Source organism: Zootoca vivipara, chromosome Z2, assembly GCF_965207765.1.
Source record: "Zootoca vivipara chromosome Z2, rZooViv2.hap1.1, whole genome shotgun sequence".
Lineage (NCBI taxonomy): Eukaryota > Metazoa > Chordata > Lepidosauria > Squamata > Lacertidae > Zootoca > Zootoca vivipara.
The window spans coordinates 12,864,599-12,885,692 of NC_142585.1; the positions used below are offsets into that span (position 1 = coordinate 12,864,599).

General features: G+C 38.7%; 1 protein-coding gene across 4 annotated transcripts in view; it reads left to right on the top strand.

Annotated features, from left to right (window-relative positions):
• STAG2 (STAG2 cohesin complex component) overlaps positions 1–21,094 on the top strand; it is a 69,783-nt gene that overhangs the window by 41,096 nt on the left and 7,593 nt on the right. For all 4 annotated transcript variants that reach the window (XM_035112443.3, XM_088664499.1, XM_035112445.3 and 1 more), the window contains 20 exons: positions 47–170; positions 1,122–1,220; positions 1,352–1,431; positions 2,752–2,859; positions 4,792–4,903; positions 5,968–6,085; positions 7,078–7,181; positions 8,540–8,632; positions 9,109–9,198; positions 10,358–10,561; positions 10,923–10,993; positions 12,558–12,645; positions 12,746–12,826; positions 13,292–13,384; positions 14,706–14,880; positions 15,533–15,672; positions 16,033–16,134; positions 17,352–17,500; positions 18,914–19,042; positions 20,141–20,346. In XM_035112443.3, the coding sequence (XP_034968334.1) occupies positions 47–170; positions 1,122–1,220; positions 1,352–1,431; positions 2,752–2,859; positions 4,792–4,903; positions 5,968–6,085; positions 7,078–7,181; positions 8,540–8,632; positions 9,109–9,198; positions 10,358–10,561; positions 10,923–10,993; positions 12,558–12,645; positions 12,746–12,826; positions 13,292–13,384; positions 14,706–14,880; positions 15,533–15,672; positions 16,033–16,134; positions 17,352–17,500; positions 18,914–19,042; positions 20,141–20,346 (2,366 nt within the window). The remainder of the gene's footprint in view (positions 1–46; positions 171–1,121; positions 1,221–1,351; positions 1,432–2,751; positions 2,860–4,791; positions 4,904–5,967; positions 6,086–7,077; positions 7,182–8,539; positions 8,633–9,108; positions 9,199–10,357; positions 10,562–10,922; positions 10,994–12,557; positions 12,646–12,745; positions 12,827–13,291; positions 13,385–14,705; positions 14,881–15,532; positions 15,673–16,032; positions 16,135–17,351; positions 17,501–18,913; positions 19,043–20,140; positions 20,347–21,094) is intronic.

Genomic DNA, 21,094 nt, shown 5'->3' on the forward strand with positions numbered 1-21,094 from the left:
GTTATTTTATTTATCATATTTTATTTACTTTTCAATCCTCTTCCAGGGATGCAATAGCTGAAATAAGAGCAATCTGTATTGAAGAAATTGGGATTTGGATGAAAATGTATAGTGATGCCTTTCTCAATGACAGCTATTTAAAATATGTGGGATGGACAATGCATGACAAGGTAAGGTGCTGTGTACCATTTGTCCATTTTCAAGGTTTTCAGAACTATTTATTGAGAATCAAGCAGCAAAACCAAACAAAGTTAGTTTCAGTACAGGTACAACATTTTAAATATATATATTTTGTGCTGGTTTTAAGCAAAATGGAGAAGTACAAAAGTTAAGTTATATGAATTACATTCCAAGAGGTCTTTGAGTCAAAAGTGTTTCACAAGTATTTGGGTACTGCTTGGGACCAAAGTGCCTGAATACAAATGTTCATTAGGCTTTTTACGGTCTGCCTTGTCAGTAGTGGTGCCATAACCCTAGAATGTTTTTTAGGAAGGCTGTCTGGTGCCTACTTAAATGTTGTTAAATGTGAGGTAAGCCATAAACTATGGCTTATTGTGAATGAACAATATGCTAGCACACACTGTCAAATCGCTCCTGCTGCATTTCTCTCCTAGCGTAAGCAGGAGCAATCAACCAGTAACCTTGGTTTCTATCAATGTCTGAACCAGCACATGGTTTTCTTTCTCTACAAACTATAATCTGTGAAACTAAGGCTCTTGCTTTCCCAATTTGTGGCTTGTTTGGAAAACACAAACTACAAGCTTTGGTTTAGATTATAGCTTGTTGCCCTCACTCGGGAAGGGGAGCAGCTGGAGCAATTTGCCAGCGTGAAATAGCATGCTCTTCATTCACAGTAAGCCATGTTTATGGATTACTATGTTAGAATGCAGCCAGTAGTTGTTTGGATCCCAATCACAATCATAGTGAGGAAGATTATATTGTTTTGGGAAATATTGCCTGTTTGAGCAGGAGAGTGCTTGGTTATTAATATGACAGCAACAAACCAAGAACAGTAAAGACCTTTGATTTAGAATAGATGTAGAGCTGTTTAATCAATGAATGCAGCATATCATGTTGAAAAATGATATTTAAAGCCTCCATGTGTTTGATTTTTTTCTTAGCAAGGGGAGGTAAGACTCAAATGTCTTACAGCTTTGCAAGGGCTTTATTATAATAAAGAACTGAATTCCAAATTGGAGCTCTTCACCAGTCGATTCAAGGTTAGTATTTTTACTCTTTCATTTAAGCTAGCATTTTCTCTCTTTTCATTTAAGCTAGCATTCCAGACTTTCCATTTTTAACACTTGTCATTTTAAAACTTTGTTTCTCTCCCCCCCCCCAAAAAAAACAGGATAGAATTGTGTCTATGACTCTAGACAAAGAATATGATGTGGCAGTGCAAGCAATAAAACTACTTACTCTTGTTTTACAGTAAGTATTTCAGGCCAGTGTGTAATATAAACATGTGGAGTTAATTGGTGCATTTTGTTTACGTGTACTTTGACAAAGCTTTGAACATAGAATATCTGTTTTGCAGTGTCACTTTTATTATGTTGCTTATGGGGCTGAAAGTTCTTTTTTTGGGGGTTCAGTTTTCATCATGCTGGGATACTCTGAGCAGGTTTTTAAGTACTTCTCAACAGCCATTTGCGCCAGAAAATGTCATGATTCCTTGATATATTTGCTTAAGAGCCCAAATTATTGGGTGGTTTCCCCCCCCCCCCCATGTCCACAGTGAGTAGCAGGGCAGCCTAAACTGGCTTAGTAAGGTCAGCTGTTCTGCTGTGGTAATTTTAAAAGTCCACTGATTTCATGGTAGTTGTTTGTAGGTGGTGTAAGAATTCCTACAGCATCTTCCCCCAGTTTCCAAGCAGCTGCAGCTATCGACTACTTAGCAATCAACCGGATTTACCCTGTCTCCTTTATATCTTTTTATTGCCAATTACATTTCATTATACTTGAATAAAAATGTCTGAGAGAACTTGGCCCATTTCCCACAGTGCAAATAATATTACATATTAAACTGCTGTAGTGCTTGACCAGCCCTCCATTCATAACCAATTCTGGTAGCTATGGGGCATGTCAACCATTGGTGGCAAAGATAGTTTAACTTAGCTGTCAGCATTTACTTCAGATCACTTACCATTTTTTATACAGCTGTTCACAAATTTAATAAGCAGCTAATGAAACTCAGTAAAATGAAACTAGTTATGCAACCCCTGAGCGGTTGGTGTACATGGCTTTGGACTGCAATACCTCAAAGACCACCTCGCCCCATATGAACCAGTCTGGACTTTGCAGTCATCATCTGGGACCTTCTTTGTGTACCTTCTCTGTGAGAGGTCTGGAAGGTGGCAAAACCATAATGGGTTTCCTGGGTTGGCTCCCTGCTTGTGGAATGCTCTCCCCCAGAGATGCTCACCTGGCACCTTTGTTCCATAACTTTAGGCACCAAGCAAAAACATTCCTCTTCTTCCAGGCCTTTGGCTAATTAAACTATCTATGGCCTTTTAAACTGTGGGGTGGGTGCATAGTGTTTTCATTTGTTGCTGTGATATGTATTTTTGTGCTTTTATATTTTAAACCTAGCTCTGCTAGGCTTTGTGATTATTGTTTCTGTCTTTGTGGTTATTGTCTACATCAAAATGTTAGTCACATTGCTCCTTTTTTATTTTAATGTTAACATCAACATGGAATCTCTTCGTTCTTCTGTAATATTTTGGGATATATATATTTTATTTTCATTTCTAGGAGTAGTGAAGAAGTCCTGACTGCAGAAGACTGTGAAAATGTCTACCACCTGGTTTACTCAGCCCATCGTCCAGTAGCTGTAGCAGCAGGAGAATTTCTTTATAAAAAGTAAGGCAGGATAATGTTTTCGTTTAAGTACCACTTACGATAAATGGTTGATATTTTCTGTAATTAGCACACTATGGATATTTTTAAACAAAGTTTCTCCTCATGAGGGAAGCAATAATTGAATGCAGTATAGTTGCTTCAGACTGTAGGAAGTCACATGCACAAATACCACAACTAAGTTTTATTTCTCTAGTTCCACCTGAGCAGGAAATCTCAGTACTGTGCTATATACAGGGCTATGTCAGAGTCAGTTCCAACAGAATGGGGCTTGATAATGTTAAAGGGTATAAAGTTTGTTTCTGGACCCATTTGAAGTGCTCGTTTTGACCTTTAAAGTCTCATACAGTTTAGGGAAATTATGCCTGCTCACACTCTGTGGACATCTTGTGCCTTTCACTGCGTGCCACAGTTCTAGTAAATGGACAGCCTGAAAATCCTGGTGGTTTTTGTATTTATGGTTCAGTTCAGACATAATGACTTAAGGTGTTTTGGTGTGATATCTGACTTGACAAATAACAGTTTATGGTTTATTAGCAAATTGGATGATCATAAACCAGGATTTGCAAACTAGTTTCCACTAACTATGGTTAGTGGATTGCAGGAGGTATCATGCAGACTTAAGATGAGTATAGTTTTATGGAATTCAAAGCGCAATACAATAAAATACAATGTGTAAGAAACAAAAGAAGCAATTTGGGCATCATTTGGGGGAAAGGGTTGTTTCCATTCCTGATCTGGAGGCAGTCTTCTACTTGGAAGTAAATCCCAACAGTTCAGTGGGGTTTCCTCCCAAGTAAAACATGTGTGGATTGGGGACCTCAATGACTAAAGCCGTGTGTGTGTGTGTGTGTGTGTGTGTGTGTGTGTGTGTGTGTGTGTGTGTGTTAATACGGCTGCCCTGAGACATTCCATAGCAACTGCTGGTCATTGTAGGCCAGTGATGTCCAAACTTTTTTCAAAGAGGGCCTGAAGTGAAGGGCCGTGAGGGTCAACCAAAGAAGTTGAGCTTTTTTAAGGGTTGAAGTTGTTGAACTTTTTTTTAGGATTTCGGATTAGGTCCCCAAAATGGACTGGACTTTGGACATGCCTGGTGTAGGCAGTACTGAGGTAGACAAAGCAATGGGTCTGACTTGGTATAAGGCTCCTTCCTGTGTTTCTGTTTCAGAGCAACTATGGCTGAATGCCAAGAGCATCTTCTTTGCACCCAGAAGGACCTTGGTTCAACTCCCTGCTTTGGTTAGAGCATGGTGATGATAATGCCATGTTCAGTCCCCATATGGGACAGCTGCATATTCCTGCATTCAGGGTTGGACTAGATGATCCTCAGGGTTCCTTCCAACTCCACAATTCCATGATTCTAAGTAGGCAAGCATTTGCACTCCTGCTATCCTAACCCAGCACACACATATTTAAACTAGGCCACTGAGTGTTCAGTCACCAGAGGTGAATATGCATGAAAATGCCTCAGCTTTTGCCTGACAGAACAGAAAGTAGAAGTCAGAAAATATGTTCCACTTTTTGTTCTTCAAAATGTGGCAACCCTATTATTGGCAACCCTTCCATAGTGACAGAGGATGAGATCGCACATAGTGCCAGTGTACACAGTGGGAATTCCCCTTTCTCTTCTGCCCCCTACGTCCCCCCCCCCATCTATCTCAGAGGGTCCCTCAACCCATTGGAGCAGATTTTGGGGTGCATTGGTGACAGCAAGGAAAATGAGAAATAAAATGTATCACATGTGCAAGTGGAAGTTCACTGCATCAGTAGGGTGCCACAATTGGATATTGTCTATAAAAGAGCAAACTTTTACCTGTTAATAATAGTTAACTGTTGCTCTTGAAAACATCATCTGTCTAGTAAATGCATATGCAGCAATTTTTGATACAGCAATAAATGTCTGGTGCTTGTTTTTTTGTTCCCTTGCTTTGAAAGGCTTTTTAGTCGTAGAGACCCTGAAGAGGATGGAATTCTTAAAAGACGGGGGAGACAAGGTCCAAATGCTAACCTTGTCAAGACTTTAGTATTTTTCTTTTTGGAAAGTGAGGTATGTTTATGAGTAACTTGTTCATTTTATAGAACTATAGTTAAGATAAATGCTTGATTTTTATGGTGATTTCTTTCTGAAGAGCATACCAGGCATTCAAGACTTTCTGAATAGTAAGAAGTATCTCACCCAAGTATAGCAATTTGCTTAAAATAGGAGTAAAAGTTTTGCCCCAGTTCATTTTATATACATTTCATATACAAATGCTTCGGGTTACAAACTCCACTAACCCAGAAATAGTTGCTCCAGGTTGCAAACTTTGCCCCAGGATGAGAACGGAAATTGTGGTGTGGCGGCAGCAGCTGGAGGCCCCGTTAGCGAAAGTGCGCCTCAGGTTAAGAACGAATTAAGTTCATAACCTGAGGTACCGCTGTATCTGTTGAATGTTTTTTTAAACTAGGATGTCTTTACAAATCTATTATTTAATGGATTATTTCTTTTACTGTAAAGGTAGTTTTTGATAATTAAACATCTGCCTAGAGTGATGCCAAGGCCTATATATTTTTTTGGCTACACTAATTAGAGTTCATGAAAAGTTTTGGCTACTCTGTTAAGAGTATGAATATAAACAATATGGTCAGGAAGATTGAACTCATAGGCCACATTTCCTTTGCTCTTCTTTGCACCTCCAAATCTCTCCCTTTATGATTATTGCTGACACTGCTTAGCTTGACAGTTTTGATAATAGAAGCATGAGGGGAGAAGAAGAGTTGTCTGATTTGAGGTTCTTTGAGTGCTTTGCTGCGATTAGATCTTTCAAATAACCATGACTGTCACTGTCAATTCAAATGCAGCACACATTTCTGAATTAGTAAACCAGTTCAGGATGCTTAAATACACTTGTTTTAAGGGGTCATCATAGTACTGTAACTGCAAACAAGTAACAAAACATTTTCCTGGTTAATTGCCCATAATTCTGTTCAATATTAACACCTCCCTTTGAAATCATAAATAACAGGAATTAGTACTGGCTCTTTTACAGTTTCAACAACAGTAGGGATTTTCCTACATATTAACTAGTTTTCCTGAGACAAAATATTAAATACAGTTGAATCTTTTTTTAGTTACATGAGCATGCTGCTTACTTGGTGGACAGCATGTGGGATTGTGCCACTGATCTCTTGAAGGACTGGGAATGTATGAATAGTCTTCTGTTGGAGGAGCCACTCAATGGAGAAGAACGTAAGATTTCACTGTATTCTTCAGCATCAAACTTTTTCATAAGAAGACTTTATAGTCTGGTTGGGAAGGGGTTTTGAGTTTGGAGAGGTTTCCTTTCTCATGGAAGAGAAAGGGAAGCTCTTTTGTGTACAGAAATTTGGATTGCAACCATTGGTTAGCAATAGTCCATAGGTCTTGCAGTCCATAGGTCAGTTTGGTCCTATGCATATTTCTTTGGAATGTACTCTTCGATGGGGCATACTCATTATGAAGCATAGTTTGTAGCCTAAATCTGTTGAATTTTTGTTGTTGTCTTCAACTTGGGGATCAATTGAAATATGTATATGTTTAATAAACAAGCTCTCCAGAGAATTATAGAGTAGATCTTGCAGTGATGAGGAGCGAAATCCACTTTCCCTTGTTCACTCACCGTGATTTTTTTAGTATACAAAGTTAACCCCCTCTCCTATTTCATAGTCAAACCAGCAAGTGTGCTTTAATAAACAAACAGATGTCTGGTTGCTCCTCAGTTTTCTGTATTGGTATTGTGATTGTATAAATAGTGCTGTCTTGTAGATTTATACTGAAACATCATCCCTGATAACTTTATTAAACATTTGAAATCATTTTAATGCTAAATCAGTACCTTGAGTTAATTCTGCAGATCAGTACCCTTGCTTCTGCTTTGTTCTTATCATGTGAATCTCCCATTTACTTTATTCTGTAAAAATAATACTGCTGTTTTCTTAAAGAAAGCATTAAAATGCAAATACACCATTGAATGTAGTACAAAAACTGTAAAACATTACTATTACTTCCAAACCTGAATTCAAACTCATAATTGTACACATTTGTTGTTTTCTACTTAATCTTGAAGCCCCAGTTGCAAGTTTAAGCTATTAACATAATTCCAGTGGAAAACCTTTATTACTTATATCTAAGCCTTCATAAGCAGGTATGCTCTTAGGAAAAATGAGTTGAAATATTTATTCATTTATTTATTATAATTTCAGCTTTAACAGACAAACAGGAAAGTGCACTAATTGAAATAATGCTGTGTACAATTAGACAAGCAGCTGAATGTCATCCCCCAGTAGGAAGAGGCTCAGGAAAGCGGGTATGGTTTTGTTTTTGTAAACTTATAGTTTGGCAGTAGTGCTGAATTCATTCTCATATTTGATTTTAATAATAAGGCTTTCTAGCAAATGAAAAAATGTGTTGGTAATTCTTCACATATATTGTGACAGATGGGTGCAGTACAATGTCAGTAATGTTTCATTGTTAAAGTACGTATCAAAAGACCCTATTGTTCAAAACATATATGTTGTGTTCCAAAAGCCTTTTAACTTTCATGATTATTACATTAAATCAGAAGTAAGATGTGCTGACTGGAAGATGTAGTGTACATCTTAGTGTAAGTATCTTAACTTTAACTAAATTATCTTTTGTCTCAGAGACCAGCAATCCAAGTTCCAATACTGAAATTCGGTCATAGAATTGTGGCACATTTTTGTAGCATTAGCACTTAGTAACTCTACTATGCAATAAGTTTATGTAGTGTTAAATTGTGTGGCTGTTGAAAACATGATTCTATCCCCATTGCTTAACTTTGGTTGTACATTGGTTAGAGGATTCAGTTAATAAGCAACTAATAAATGTAAACAATAAATTTTAGTTTGCTCTTTTATATGAATCTGTTCATACATGTGGCATCTGTACCAAATTCGTAATTGTCACTGGGCATGCATGAGCACATGGATGGGTGGGGATTCTGGCGCAGCTGCTGCACATCTGAGCCACACCTGTTCTTTATTTTTTATATTAACTCCAGAAAGTAGTACAGCATAGCATGTCTTTGAATAACAATTGCTAGAGAACAACAGTGGGATAGAGCTATTGTTCTTGTGTCCTGCTTTTGGGTTTCCCAGGGGCATGTGGTTTGCCACTGTGGAAAACAGGATGCTAGACTATATTGGCCTTTGGTCTGGCGCAGCAGGGTCTTGGGTCTACTATGAGTTACATTTTTATAACCTGGTAAGTTACTGATTTACTTTCCCGCCAGAGCGGTACCTAATTATCTACTTTCACTTTGACGTGCTTTCGGACTGCTAGGTTGGCAGGAAGAGGGATCGAGCAACGGGAGCTCACCCCATCATGGGGATTTGAACCGCTGACCTTCGGATCAGCAAGCCCTAGGCTCTGTGGTTTAGACCACAGCACCATCCGTGTGCTGCTCTGGTTCACCAGAAGCGGCTTAGTCATGCTGGCCACATGACCCGGAAGCTGTCTGCGGACAAATGCCAGCTCCCTTGGCCTATAGAACGAGTTGAGTGCCGCAACCCCAGAGTCATCCACGACTGGACCTAATGGTCAGGGGTAACTTTACCTTTAAGTTACTGGTTGGACTAAACAACTGTTGAAACTGTTGATATGATAACTTATTTAGTTATAACTATCCTTGCACTTTCAATGTAGGTACTTACGGCAAAAGAGAAAAAAGCACAGTTGGATGACAGGACAAGGATTACAGAACTTTTTGCTGTGGCTCTCCCTCAGCTATTAGCAAAAGTGAGTGGTTTATTTCTCTCCTTAAGACTACAATTCCATAGGAAGCTGCCTATAGAGTTAGACTATTGGTCAATCAATCTCAGTATTGTTTACACTGGCTGGCAGCAGCTCTCCAGGGTTTCAGACAGTAGTAACTAGTAGTAACTTTCTCATTCCTACCTAGAGAAGCCAGGGATTGAACCTGTGACCTTTTGCATGCAAATCATGTGCTTTGCCCTTCTTGTGCAATTTTCCACTGGTCCCAGCACTTGAAGAGGCATACAGAAAGATTGCATTTGGAGAAGCTACCTGGTTAATGAAGTTAACAGTGTTGAATAATAATGAATATTTTTGATTTCCTGGTAAAACTCATATCTGGAATTGTAGAATGCATAATGTGGTAGAAATCTGGTATTAAAATTTAACAAATACATGATTATGTGGGACACTTTTGTTTTCTTTAAAACGAGCTTTGTTTTCTTTATCAATTTCTACAGTATTCCGTAGATGCAGAGAAAGTCACCAACTTGTTACAGTTGCCACAATATTTTGATTTGGAGATCTACACAACAGGAAGATTAGAAAAGGTAAACAAATATGCAAGTATAGAAGAATAAAGGGAATAAAAACTGAACAAATCCTCCTATTAAACAGATAATTTTATATTGGGGGTTAGCAGCATTCCATAGTGGGGGCTATTGCAGGCTTGGCTATGGAGCAGATAGCTTCATGAGAATGCAATTGTAACAGGTGAAGCCAATACCTACCTCTTTTGAAATACAGTGGTACCTTGGTTTACAACCACAATTGGTTCCGGAAGTCTTTACTTAAACTGAAGCGTACTTAACCTGAAGCGAACTTTCCCATTGAAAGTAATGGAAAGTGGATTAATCTGTTCCAGACGATGAAAAACACCCCCTAAAACAGCAATTTAACATAAATTTTACTGTCTAATGAGGCCATTGATCCATAAAATGAAATGAATAAAACAGTACAAAATGAAAATGTGAGGGATCTCTTACATATCGGAGCACTTCAGTGACTGCGGCCCAGTCGCGGACGCTCCGATGCCTTCTGGGTGGCCAGGCCTTCACCCCGGGCCTTTGCAGAGGCATCGGAGCGTCCGCGACTGGGCTGCAGCCACGGAAGCACTCCCATGGCTTTGTGAAGGCCCAGCCTCCGGGAGGCATCGGAGCGAAGGCCCGGCCTCCCGGAAGGCACCAGAGCATCCGCTCTGCCTCCGCAGAGGTCGGGCCTTCGCGGAGGCATTGGAGTGTCTGCAACTGGGCCGCAGCCACGGAAGCGCTCCCATGGCTCTGCGGAGGCCGGGCCTTCACACAGCCATGGGAGCGGTTCTGCAGCTGCGGCCCAGTCGCAGACACTCCAATGCCTTCACGGTGGCCAGGCCTTCACTCCGATGCCTCTGTGGAGGCCGGGCCTTTACTCCGGGCCTTTGCGGAGCCATGGGAGCGCCTCTGCAGCTGCGGCCCAGTCTTCAGGCCTTTGTGGAGGCCTCCGTAGGCCTCAGACACCTTGGGTTACTTACTTCCGGGTTGCAGTTGTTCGTAAACCGAAAACTCGTAAACCAAGGTGTTCAGTAAACCAAGGTTACACTGTAAGTAGTTTTAAAGAAATTCCTTTTGGGTTTGTTTGTTTGTTTGTTTGTTTGTTTGTTCTACTTGATCAAATCACCAGAAAACATATGTTTGCTGTGCTTATTTGATAATTTTGATTTGTCTTTTGTAGCATTTGGATGCCTTGTTGCGACAGATCCGGGATATTGTTGAAAAGCACACCGACACAGATGTTTTGGAAGCTTGCTCTAAAACGTACCATGCACTCTGTAATGAAGAGTTCACAATATTTAATAGAGTGGACATTGCAAGAAGTCAACTAATGGATGAACTGGCTGACAAATTCAATAGACTTCTTGAAGATTTTCTGCAAGAGGCATGTATCTTGTTTTAGGTTTTCTTTTGTATTTCTTGCTTTAGCATTCAAGCTAGCATTCTCAATGGCAAGATAGCAAAAGGCTTCTCACAAGGTACAACACCCCAACAATTGTGTTTATTTACAAGGTTCTATTGTTACATATTGCAAGAGGTAATAGAAGATATATTTGTTTCTCATCGCTCCTTGTAAGAACAAAAAACCTCAACAATTGCAAGTACACTTCATATCTGGCCTGAAATAGAAAGGATTGATAGTTGTTGATTTTGTAAGTGATTTTCATTTGAGCTACTCTTAAAATATTACTTTACCATTTTTTGAAGATACTTACTTTTACTGCAACCGTATAATTTTTTAACAGGGTGAAGAGCCTGATGAAGATGATGCTTATCAGGTCCTATCAACATTAAAGCGAATCACTGCATTTCATAAGTAAGTACAGGAACAGCCTGTCCACTTCTTGCAACTCTCAACTCTTTGTTTTAATAAGAAAAATATTTTTTTAAAATAATTGACAGTAGCGCTGTGATCATTTTAGCAGTCATGTGTTGTGCAGGCATTCGACTACTTTCTGCTCAATATGCCCAGCTTCTGTTCCTGCTGGTCTTTCCCCCTATTAACATCACCACAACTACACATTTCATGTTTGTGTAAAGAGGCATTGACTCTTTTAATACTAGAGAGAGACAGAGTACCACCGGTTAGACTCCATGTTAGCTCTTTGTTTAGAACAACTTACTTAGGGAAAGCTGTGCATGAATCTGTCTTGTCTTGTTTGAAGGTGGGCATTAAAAACCTGTGTATGTGTCCACCACCTACGTGTCTTCTATGTACACTCCCAATATTAATCTTTTTTGCTAGTCACAGTGTGCTTTTAAAAAAAAATATGAATGAGTTTCCCCTTGTTCTTATACCCAGTGGAAATTCATATGTAAGAGAATAAAGAAATATTGTCTTACTACATGAAATAAAAGAGACCGAATATATGGATGCTGCTTCAGACAGCAAAATTTTAAAATAAGCAGGCAACAAATCTTACAACACTTAACATATCTTGATCTAAAGAGTAAAAGAATCATTAACTATTCCCCAAAGTTTCATTACTTGCTTGAAGTCAATTGTTTCCTGAGTCTTCAGGTTATCTTACTGTTGACAATGTGGGACACATTCCTTTACAGGAGATGTTGATTAAATTTCGCTGGTAACCAGATTATTTGTGCAGTACATTACGTAAATAGTCTTAGGAGGTTAGGATGTTTGCTCAATGCTTTCCAGGACAAATTTGAGATACAAACTAGACCAAGATCTGGAAAGTTCATTTAGGAATATATTTTATATTGAATGATACCTGTGCTGATGCCACAATCTATTCTACAGTAAAAAGCTATTTACAGATTGGCACCCCTCTTTCCTTCCTCTTCCAATCCAGGGCAAAGGGCAAGGAGGGAAAACTAGGCACATTGCATCCTCCATGGCTTGGTGCTGTGCAAAGCACACTGGATCTCTGTAGCAGGGGTGGGGAGATTTATTCATATCAAGGGTTGTATTCCCTTATGGGGGCTACATGACTGTTGTGGACAGGGTCAGAGGCAAAAGTTGGGGCTGCGATAGGTGTGGCCTAGAGAGGTATGAGGGCCACCTGAAGCCTTCTCGGTGGTGGCGCCTGCCCTGTGGAACGCCCTCCCATCAGATGTCAAAGAGAAAAACAGCTACCAGATTTTTAGAAGACATCTGAAGGCAGCCCTGTTTAGGGAGGCTTTTAATGTTTAATTGTTTTATTTCATTTTTCTGTTGTAAGCCGCCCAGAGTGGCTGGGGAAACCCAGCCAGATGGGTGGGGTATAAATAATGTTATAAGGAGAGTAATTTGACTAATGCCTAAGGGTAGTTGCACTGTGCTGCTTGCACTGTATTGCAAGGATTACAGTCATCAGTGCATTGCAAAGTGGGAGAGAAGGTGTGATGAAATTGAGCTGTTCATTTTTTTTCTATTTCAGTGCTCATGATCTGTCAAGATGGGATTTATTTGGTTGTAACTACAAGTTATTAAAAACAGGCATTGAGAACGGAGATATGCCTGAACAGGTTTGTATATTTTAAAAAGCAGTAATAGGAAAAATACATATAAGAAAACAAAAATCAGGTTTTTTTTTAATAACCATTTTATCTTGTATTTTAAACACAGATTGTTATTCATGCTCTGCAGTGTACTCACTATGTAATCCTTTGGCAGCTAGCAAAAATTACTGACAGCAGTTCTACAAAGGTAAGCCTTGTTATGATGATGGTGGCAACTTATAGTTTCATAGAATGAAATGTGTAATAACAGTGTGTCACCAGGTTCAAGCTACTTGAAGTGCCTGTCAGTATGATTGGGGGGGGGGGAGGACAGCTGGTAACCCTTCTGACCTCTGGATGGCAGGGTGGATTTATTGAGCTTTGGGAGGGAGGTCTCTCATTTAAATGACATAAATGGGACATCTCTTTTCAGCTGCTTATTTCTATCTGTAATGAGAACAGAGGGATGCAATGTGTGATCCAGAAGCTTGCTTGAAACTTGCACTGGGTATAATTCCAAGGGTCAAATAAGCTGCAATTATAATACATGTTTTTTGTTTCTTTTCTTAGATCATTTCTATTTTATGACAAGTTCTTAGTTAACATACATTTTTTGTTTAACAAGCAAGTATAATTTAAAGCATTGCATATTATTTATCATTCTATTTCAAAGGAGGATCTTCTACGCTTAAAGAAACAGATGAGGGTATTTTGTCAAATCTGCCAGCACTATCTTACCAATGTAAATACTGCTGTTAAAGAACAGGTTAGTCAATGTTTTACTACTTGGCCCCTTTGTATGAAAGTGATTGAAGATATTTTGCGCTCTCCTCTTTCACTCACGTTAAAAGGTTCTTTAATTCCTCCTCACTTTCTGCCATCAAGGTTGTGTCATCAGCATATCTGAGGTTGTTGATATTTCTTCCGGCAATCTTAATTTCAGGTTGGCAATTCATCCAGTCCAGCTTTTCGCATGATGAATTCTGCATATAAGTTAAATAAGCAGGGAGACAATATACAGCCTTGTCGTACTCCTTTCCCAATTTGAACCAACCAGTTATTCCATATCCAGTTCTAACTGTAGCTTCTTGTCCCACATAGAGATTTCTCAGGAGGCAGATGAGGTAATCAGGCACTCCCATTTCTTTAAGAACTTGCCATAGTGTGTTTTCATATGCTGAATATATATATGCTATATGCACGCGCTATATGTATATGTGTGTGTGTGTGTGTGTGTGTGTGTGTGTGTGTGTATATATATATATATATATATATATATATATATATATATACACACACACACACACACACACACATATCAATCACGCGCGCATATAGCATATATATATTCAGCACATGAAAACACACTATATATATTGTGTAATAGTGCAAATTGATAGGATGGTAATGTTTGGAATATTAGAAAGGCAGTATCTTTAGATTTTTTTCAGCATATGAAAACACACTTTTGTATGATATTTTAGTTCAGTTTCTAGCCTTGGGATTGCCATTGCAGTGCTCACTGGCAACCTGGTACCCCAGAAAACCTACATTAGCTCTGCCGCCCCGCCCAACAATCAATTAAGAAAATTGATTTTTTTTAAAAAAAATGAAAAGGACTTTCAGCTATTTTCAACCCAGAATGCTTCTAGGTGCACATGGGCCTGGATGGAAGATGGACTGGAAATTACTCAGGTGTTGCCTTTAGAAAGGTGAAATATACATGTGCTAAAATATAAAGCTCTCTCACTAGATTTAGTAGAGCTCCTCAGAATAAAAGGTAGAGAAATGGGAAACTTTGTTGGATCCTTACTTTACAAGTTTAGCATATCATATCTCTGGTTGATGATGACTATAACTGTTTATTGGATTCCTTGCCATAATAATACAAACATACTAAAATCTGTTAATGCTTAAAATCGGAAGAATGAGGTGGGTCCTAAAACATCTCAGGTGTCAAAGGTCAGGGTTTTCATAATATGACAGAAGCAATATAATGATGGGAATTCCACATCTAACAGCCTGCAACGGAAAATAAAATTACAGTATAATCACATAATTATGGTTCTTATCATTATTTTTTGCAGGCCTTTACAATTTTGTGTGACGTATTAATGATCTTCAGTCATCAGATTATGTCAGGAGGTCGTGACATCTTAGAGCCGCTAGTTTACACTCCTGACTCTTCATTGCAAGCTGAAATGTTGAATTTTATTCTTGATCATGTCTTCATTGACCAGGATGATGATAACAACAGTGCAGGTATAAGGCTGTGAAATCATCTTCTAATCATATTGACAGAATCTGAATATGACCCAAAAGACCTGGGTTCTCCCTTAATCTACTATATCACTGGCTTCCTCAGAATAGCTTGCCTGTTTCCTTATTTTATCACATGAGTTCCCAACTGCAGTCTGAAGTGGTACAGTGAAGACACACATTTATCTCACTTGAGTGGGAATTAGGCCCTAGCTTACACCATATTTTCATCATTGCAGTCTATATTGTAGTAACTCACGTTAGCTTTGAATGTGTCCTTTACAACAGTTAGAACTTCCTGGCCTTGCATGGTGTCCTGCTTTCAGTTACCTTTAAAAGATAGCTCTATGATTCCATGAAGTACCAGTCTAGGTGTAAATTCGTGTAAAAAGTTGGAAAGGGATCATACAAGAAATAAAGAGAACTGAAATCAACTACCAAAACTATTCTGTGCTACAGTGTACTTAAAAGTTATAGGTTCTTTTTAAAGATTGCCTTGTTATTACAGTGTAGCTGGCAAAGCATTTGGTAGTCACTTCTTTTTTTCCTGCTATCATAGGTTATTTTCAACAACATTTTCAGCAGCTGTTAATAAAGGTCCAGTTGATGAGAATTGATTTTTTTTAAATGTTGTGCACCTTATTTCATTTCTTAGATGGACAGCAGGATGATGAAGCCAGTAAGATTGAAGCTTTGCACAAAAGAAGAAATTTGCTTGCAGCTTTTTGTAAACTTATTGTATATACTGTGGTGGAAATGAATACTGCTGCAGATATTTTTAAGCAATATATGAAGGTAATCAGCATTTCTGATCTTCTGAAAATGTGGGGTGGGGCTTTCATGTTAACTGGTTGCTGTCAGCTAGCATGTTCTCATTTTTTCAAGATTTTATATTTCCTTTTTCTGTGTGGCTGGTAGACCATAAACAGATTATATACTTGATTCATATCAGAATACATTTCTTTTCCTTCTGTCTTGTATTGATAGAATGCATGTCTTGCCTGGGCCCTGGGAATGTCTTGTTAAATTGTAGTTAAATGAAATATTTTAAAGTCCTTTTTTAGTATCCCTTCAATTGACTTCTTAACACTGTTAAGAAGTGACTGTTTGCTGTCAGCAAGTCAAGCTATTTTGTGTGTTTTCTCTCCCTTGTAGTATTACAATGATTATGGAGATATAATCAAAGAAACAATGAGTAAAACAAGGCAAATAGATAAAATCCAGTGTGCAAAGACTCTGATTCTCAGTTTACAACAGGTAAGTACTTCCTCAATTAAAGTACCCGATCCCAATGTTTGCTAAAAACAGACCTTATTAAGATAAATAAATTAGTGCAACTCAAGTTATAGTAGTACTGTAATTCTATTTATATCTGAGTCCATTGTTATGCCCATGAAGCTCTGTGATACTTAATGCTAACTTTAATAAGCGTTGACAATTAGGAAATTTCATTTCATGTTTGTGATTTCTCTCAAAGAGAAATTCAATCACTTAAATGTATGCAAGTATGCATGAGCCATGTGTTGGACTACCCTCACCTGAAGGAACAGGGTTTTCCATATGTTTCCCTCAGTCTGTAAATTAATGGGTTGAATAATATTTGTCAGCTTGCATCACCCTGCAGGCCATCGGATGAATAATTATGAAATACTTTAATAAATCCTTATTAATTAATAGGGGACCCAGGTGGCGCTGTGGGTTAAACCACAGAGTCTAGGGCTTGCTGATCAGAAGGTCGGCGGTTTCAATCCCTGCAATGGAATGAGCTCCCATTGCTCGGTCCCAGCTCCTGCCCACCTAGCAGTTCGAAAGCACATCAAAGTGCAAGTAGATAAATAGGGACCGCCCGGCGGGAAGGTAAACGGCGTTTCTGTGCGCTGCTCTGGTTCGCCAGAAGCAGCTTTGTCATGCTGGCCACATGACCCGGAAGCTGTCTGCGGACAAACGCCAGCTCCCTCGGCCTATAGAGCGAGATGAGCGCCGCAACCCCAGAGTCGGACACGACTGGACCTGATGTCAGGGGCCCCTTTACCTTTACCTATTAATTAATATTAATGCCCAGGTTCATAATGTCCAGATTCTTTAAGTACATATCTTCTATGTTCTTCTTCAGCTTGTATATATTTTAGAACTAGCACTAACACCACATTGCAAAAGGTTTACTGAAAATAAGTTGACATACGGGTATGCACGTTGTAAGCTTCAATCAAGTTTTGGGGGATGGAATTCAGCAGACAGAATGCTCTGTACACTTCATTGTATTGTTATAAGTAATACTTCCCTCTTTATAACCTTTGCATGTCTTGCTGGAGTATAAGCAAAGTTATTATTTTATGTTGAAAGACTAGCTCTTAAGATGGTTTTGGTTAAAGTTGGTAGAAGTCACTCATTTTGTAAGATTTGGGGAAATAGTCAGATTATGCATTAAATTATACAAAAGTTTATTAAGACTGAAAAATACTTTCTTTATGCAGCTTTTCAATGAGATGATTCAAGAAAATGGGTATAACTTTGACAGATCATCACCAACTTTCAGTGGCATTAAGGAGTTAGCTCGACGTTTTGCTTTAACATTTGGACTCGATCAACTGAAAACAAGAGAAGCCATTGCTATGCTACACAAGTAATTGCTCCCATTTTATTTTTTTTGTTTCGGAAAACACAAATGCATCTGGAGTTTTGAATTACTATTTAGCTTTTTGTGAATTTAATGTGTTATCAGTCTCAATTTCTAGCAGGTGGAAAGTCTAAAATAAATTGTATATTCAATTCTAGCCAATTCAGTCTTTGTGGTGTGGGTAGAACCTCTGACCCAGAGGCCAAATATAACTCTCCAGGCTACTGTCTGCTGTTCAGGACTCTCCATGGGTTATATCCCCCACCAGCCAAACTTTATACCCTCCTTGAATGCTTTTGCCTAGCTGAAATGTGTCCATGAATTCCTATATTTCCTCTTGTTTGTCTGGGTGGAGGGTAGAGAGGGTTGTGAGAGTGTGTGTTGAAATGAGCCTAGTTCACAAAGGTAAAATGCATATTTATTGCTCTGCCCACTTTTGCCATTGACCCTGCCACCACTAGCATGTGACTCCTAGGTTACATTTGCATAGAGGCATATGTGAACCTCAGTTTGAAAGATTCACCACCTATATAACTTTCTGTAATTTTAGCAATGCTATCTCACAAGCCCCTTGGAGGTCTGTGCATTTTACTCCATCTGCTGTGCAATAGCTTGCTTCCTTCTAGCCTAACTGGACATAAAAGAAAGTAGACCATGTTATTTCTGAAGCTTTTTTATGATGGTAAGGCTGTAGTTTAGTGGCAGAGCACCTGTTTTTCATGAAGAAGATCTGAGGTTCATCACCTTTGTTTTTCAGATTTGGGCATCAGGCAGTGGGTAGACTTTCATAAAGCACTTTCATATGTGCACACAACACCAAAAAGAAAAATGTCATACTTTGAATTTACTGTATTCCATGAGAATACAAAAACAAATAGGAAAAATCATTTTAGCTTCATTTAAAATGTTTAATTTGAATTGAGAACAATGTTTCATTCACAGTTGTAAAAGACATGATTTGCAATATGTGAAATGTAAAAACACCGAATACAGTGGTGCCTCGCTTAACGAATGCCCTGCTTAATGAAATTTCCACTTAACAAAAGGATTTTCCGAGCCGAGGTTGCCTCGCTAGATGAATTTGTTTTACAAAAAATTCGTCTAGCGAATCGCGGTTTCCCATAGGAATGCATTGAAATTCAATTAATGCGTTCCTATGGGCAAAAAAAATATCAATGCATTCCTATGGGATTCGCTAGACGAATTTTTCGTTATAAGAAAAGACCCGTGGAACGAATTAAATTCGTCTAGCGAGGCACCACTGTACAGTACTGTTTACCCTTTTGAAAGACTTTTCTAGCATCAATTGTTTTGGAGCCTTTTCATGTCAAAGGAAAACCTTACTGTATGTTTTTCATTTTTTTGCCCTTTGTGAAAACTCATTTAGAAGTGCTCACTTCAGTTTTTAATTGTTTTCAGGGACGGCATAGAGTTTGCTTTTAAAGAGCCTAACCCTCAAGGTGAGAGCCACCCACCATTAAATCTTGCATTTCTTGATATATTGAGTGAGTTCTCATCCAAACTTCTCAGGCAAGACAAAAAAACAGTGTAAGTATATTCTTTATATTTGGATCTTCTTACAAGGTACACAGATGTCATTTAAGTATCGCCATTTAAGAACATTTCTGTAATATAATTCTCTGAGAATAGCTGTGGAACATTTTATCTTCAGTTTGCTTAATAATTAATTGCTCCATATACCATATTTTTCAATTTATAAGACACCCCCATGTATAAGACACCCCCTATTTTGGCGGACTCCAATTTAAGAAAATGGGAGATATATCCGTGTATAAGACGCCCCCCCCCAATTGTGACATTATTTTAAAGGGGGGAAAAACAACTAGTCTTATACACAAATAAATACAGCAATTCTCCTAAACGAGACATTTAGCATTGTGGTGAGTAAACATCAGTGTTAAACAAATTATGAGCATAGGATGAGATACAATTCATGGAGGTATATTTTATTCTCTTGTGATAGTCTATAAAAGAATTGTTTCAGAATGTTGTGGGTGGACAAACTTTAGCATTGGGACATAGTGCCCAAGTCGTCTTGTTGTTTGAGACACTAGAATTAGGACAAAATATACATGTAGCTTGTCCATGATGTATGGAACAAGAATAGCTTTTATCAAAAATTCCAGAGAAGAATTTGATAATAGTTCCAGAGCCAACATTCCATTCCATTCCATTCTAGCTCTAGGGGACTGTTTGCTATTACATTCCAGATTAGGGCCAACTCAACAGTCTTTTCTAACTTGATCCTAGTGGGGTGGAGAATTATTATTACAATTAATATTACAATTATTATTATTAAATTTGTTTACAACCCTTGATCCAAAGATCACAGTGTGGCTCATAACATAAAAATACCAAATGAGAACAGAAAATACATAATAACCCAAAAGCAAAATGAGCAGATGTAAGAATGACTAGAGTCTGTGCTGACAAAAGCAATACATGGACATAGCTGCTAGCTGTTTTGTTATTGCAGGGGAGAATTGCTACTTAAATGCTGTTTCTGTCTTTAGACCTTTGAATTTAAAAGCTTTAGAGAACTGTGTCATTACTTTTGATATTCATATGTTAAATATATACTGTATCCAGGGTATGTTAGTAATAATTTTTTGTTCCTCCTTAAAGGTACGTATATCTGGAGAAGTTCATGACTTTTCAGATGTCTCTCCGAAGAGAAGATGTGTGGCTTCCACTCATGTCTTACAGGAACTCTTTGCTAGCTGGGGGTGATGACGATACTATGTCAGTCATTAGTGGAATCAGTAATCGAGGGTCTACAGTAAGGAACAAAAAAACAAAACCAGCTACAGGGAAGCGGAAACTACCAGAAGGTTTGGATTTTTAATTTTTCCATTGCAGCATGTTTGGCTTTCAACTTGAGAAGTGCTAAAATGTAAACTGTAGTACAGTTCCTGATTTCACTTTATGTGAGGGCCTCTCTCACAAAACCTTAGCTATTTGTAGCCCACTGTTTCCAAAGATCTGACCCAGCTGTCTTATATAAAATAAGAAAGCTTTCAGCTAATTTGGTCTCAGTGAAAACAACATATTTATCGTACTCCAAACCACTGACTTGTGTGATCCTGCCTCCCTTCATGGTTTTCTAAAATCATAGTTGCTGTTCTGTGACTTCTGACAGATCTTGGGCAAACTTTTGTTAGGGCCAGTAAGGGATTTCCATGAGTCGAAGCAGTTTTGCAGATGCATGTTTTGCAGGCAAGGCTTGTTAGCACGAAACATAGTTTCCCTGCAGTAAATAAGGGAAGGGGGGCAGGGAACCACCTATTGGTGGTGGTGGGGATTAATGACCCTATGCTATATTCCTGATAGCCATATAATTTTAGGGAAGGGTTATTGGATTTTCTGCATTGAGTCTATGCCTGTTGATTCTTTTTTCCTGCAGTACAGGAGGGGGACCGTCAGGTGAGTTGCTCCAGTAGTCAGGCGGAGCTAATGTGCCTACTAAGTGGGAGTGAGGCGTTGTTGTTATTTGTCTTGAGGTCTACTGCCCAGTCTGTGCAGCCACACTAGCTCTTTTTCTTCCTTTGAGTTTCCTTTCCTGGGGTTACTTACAAGGGG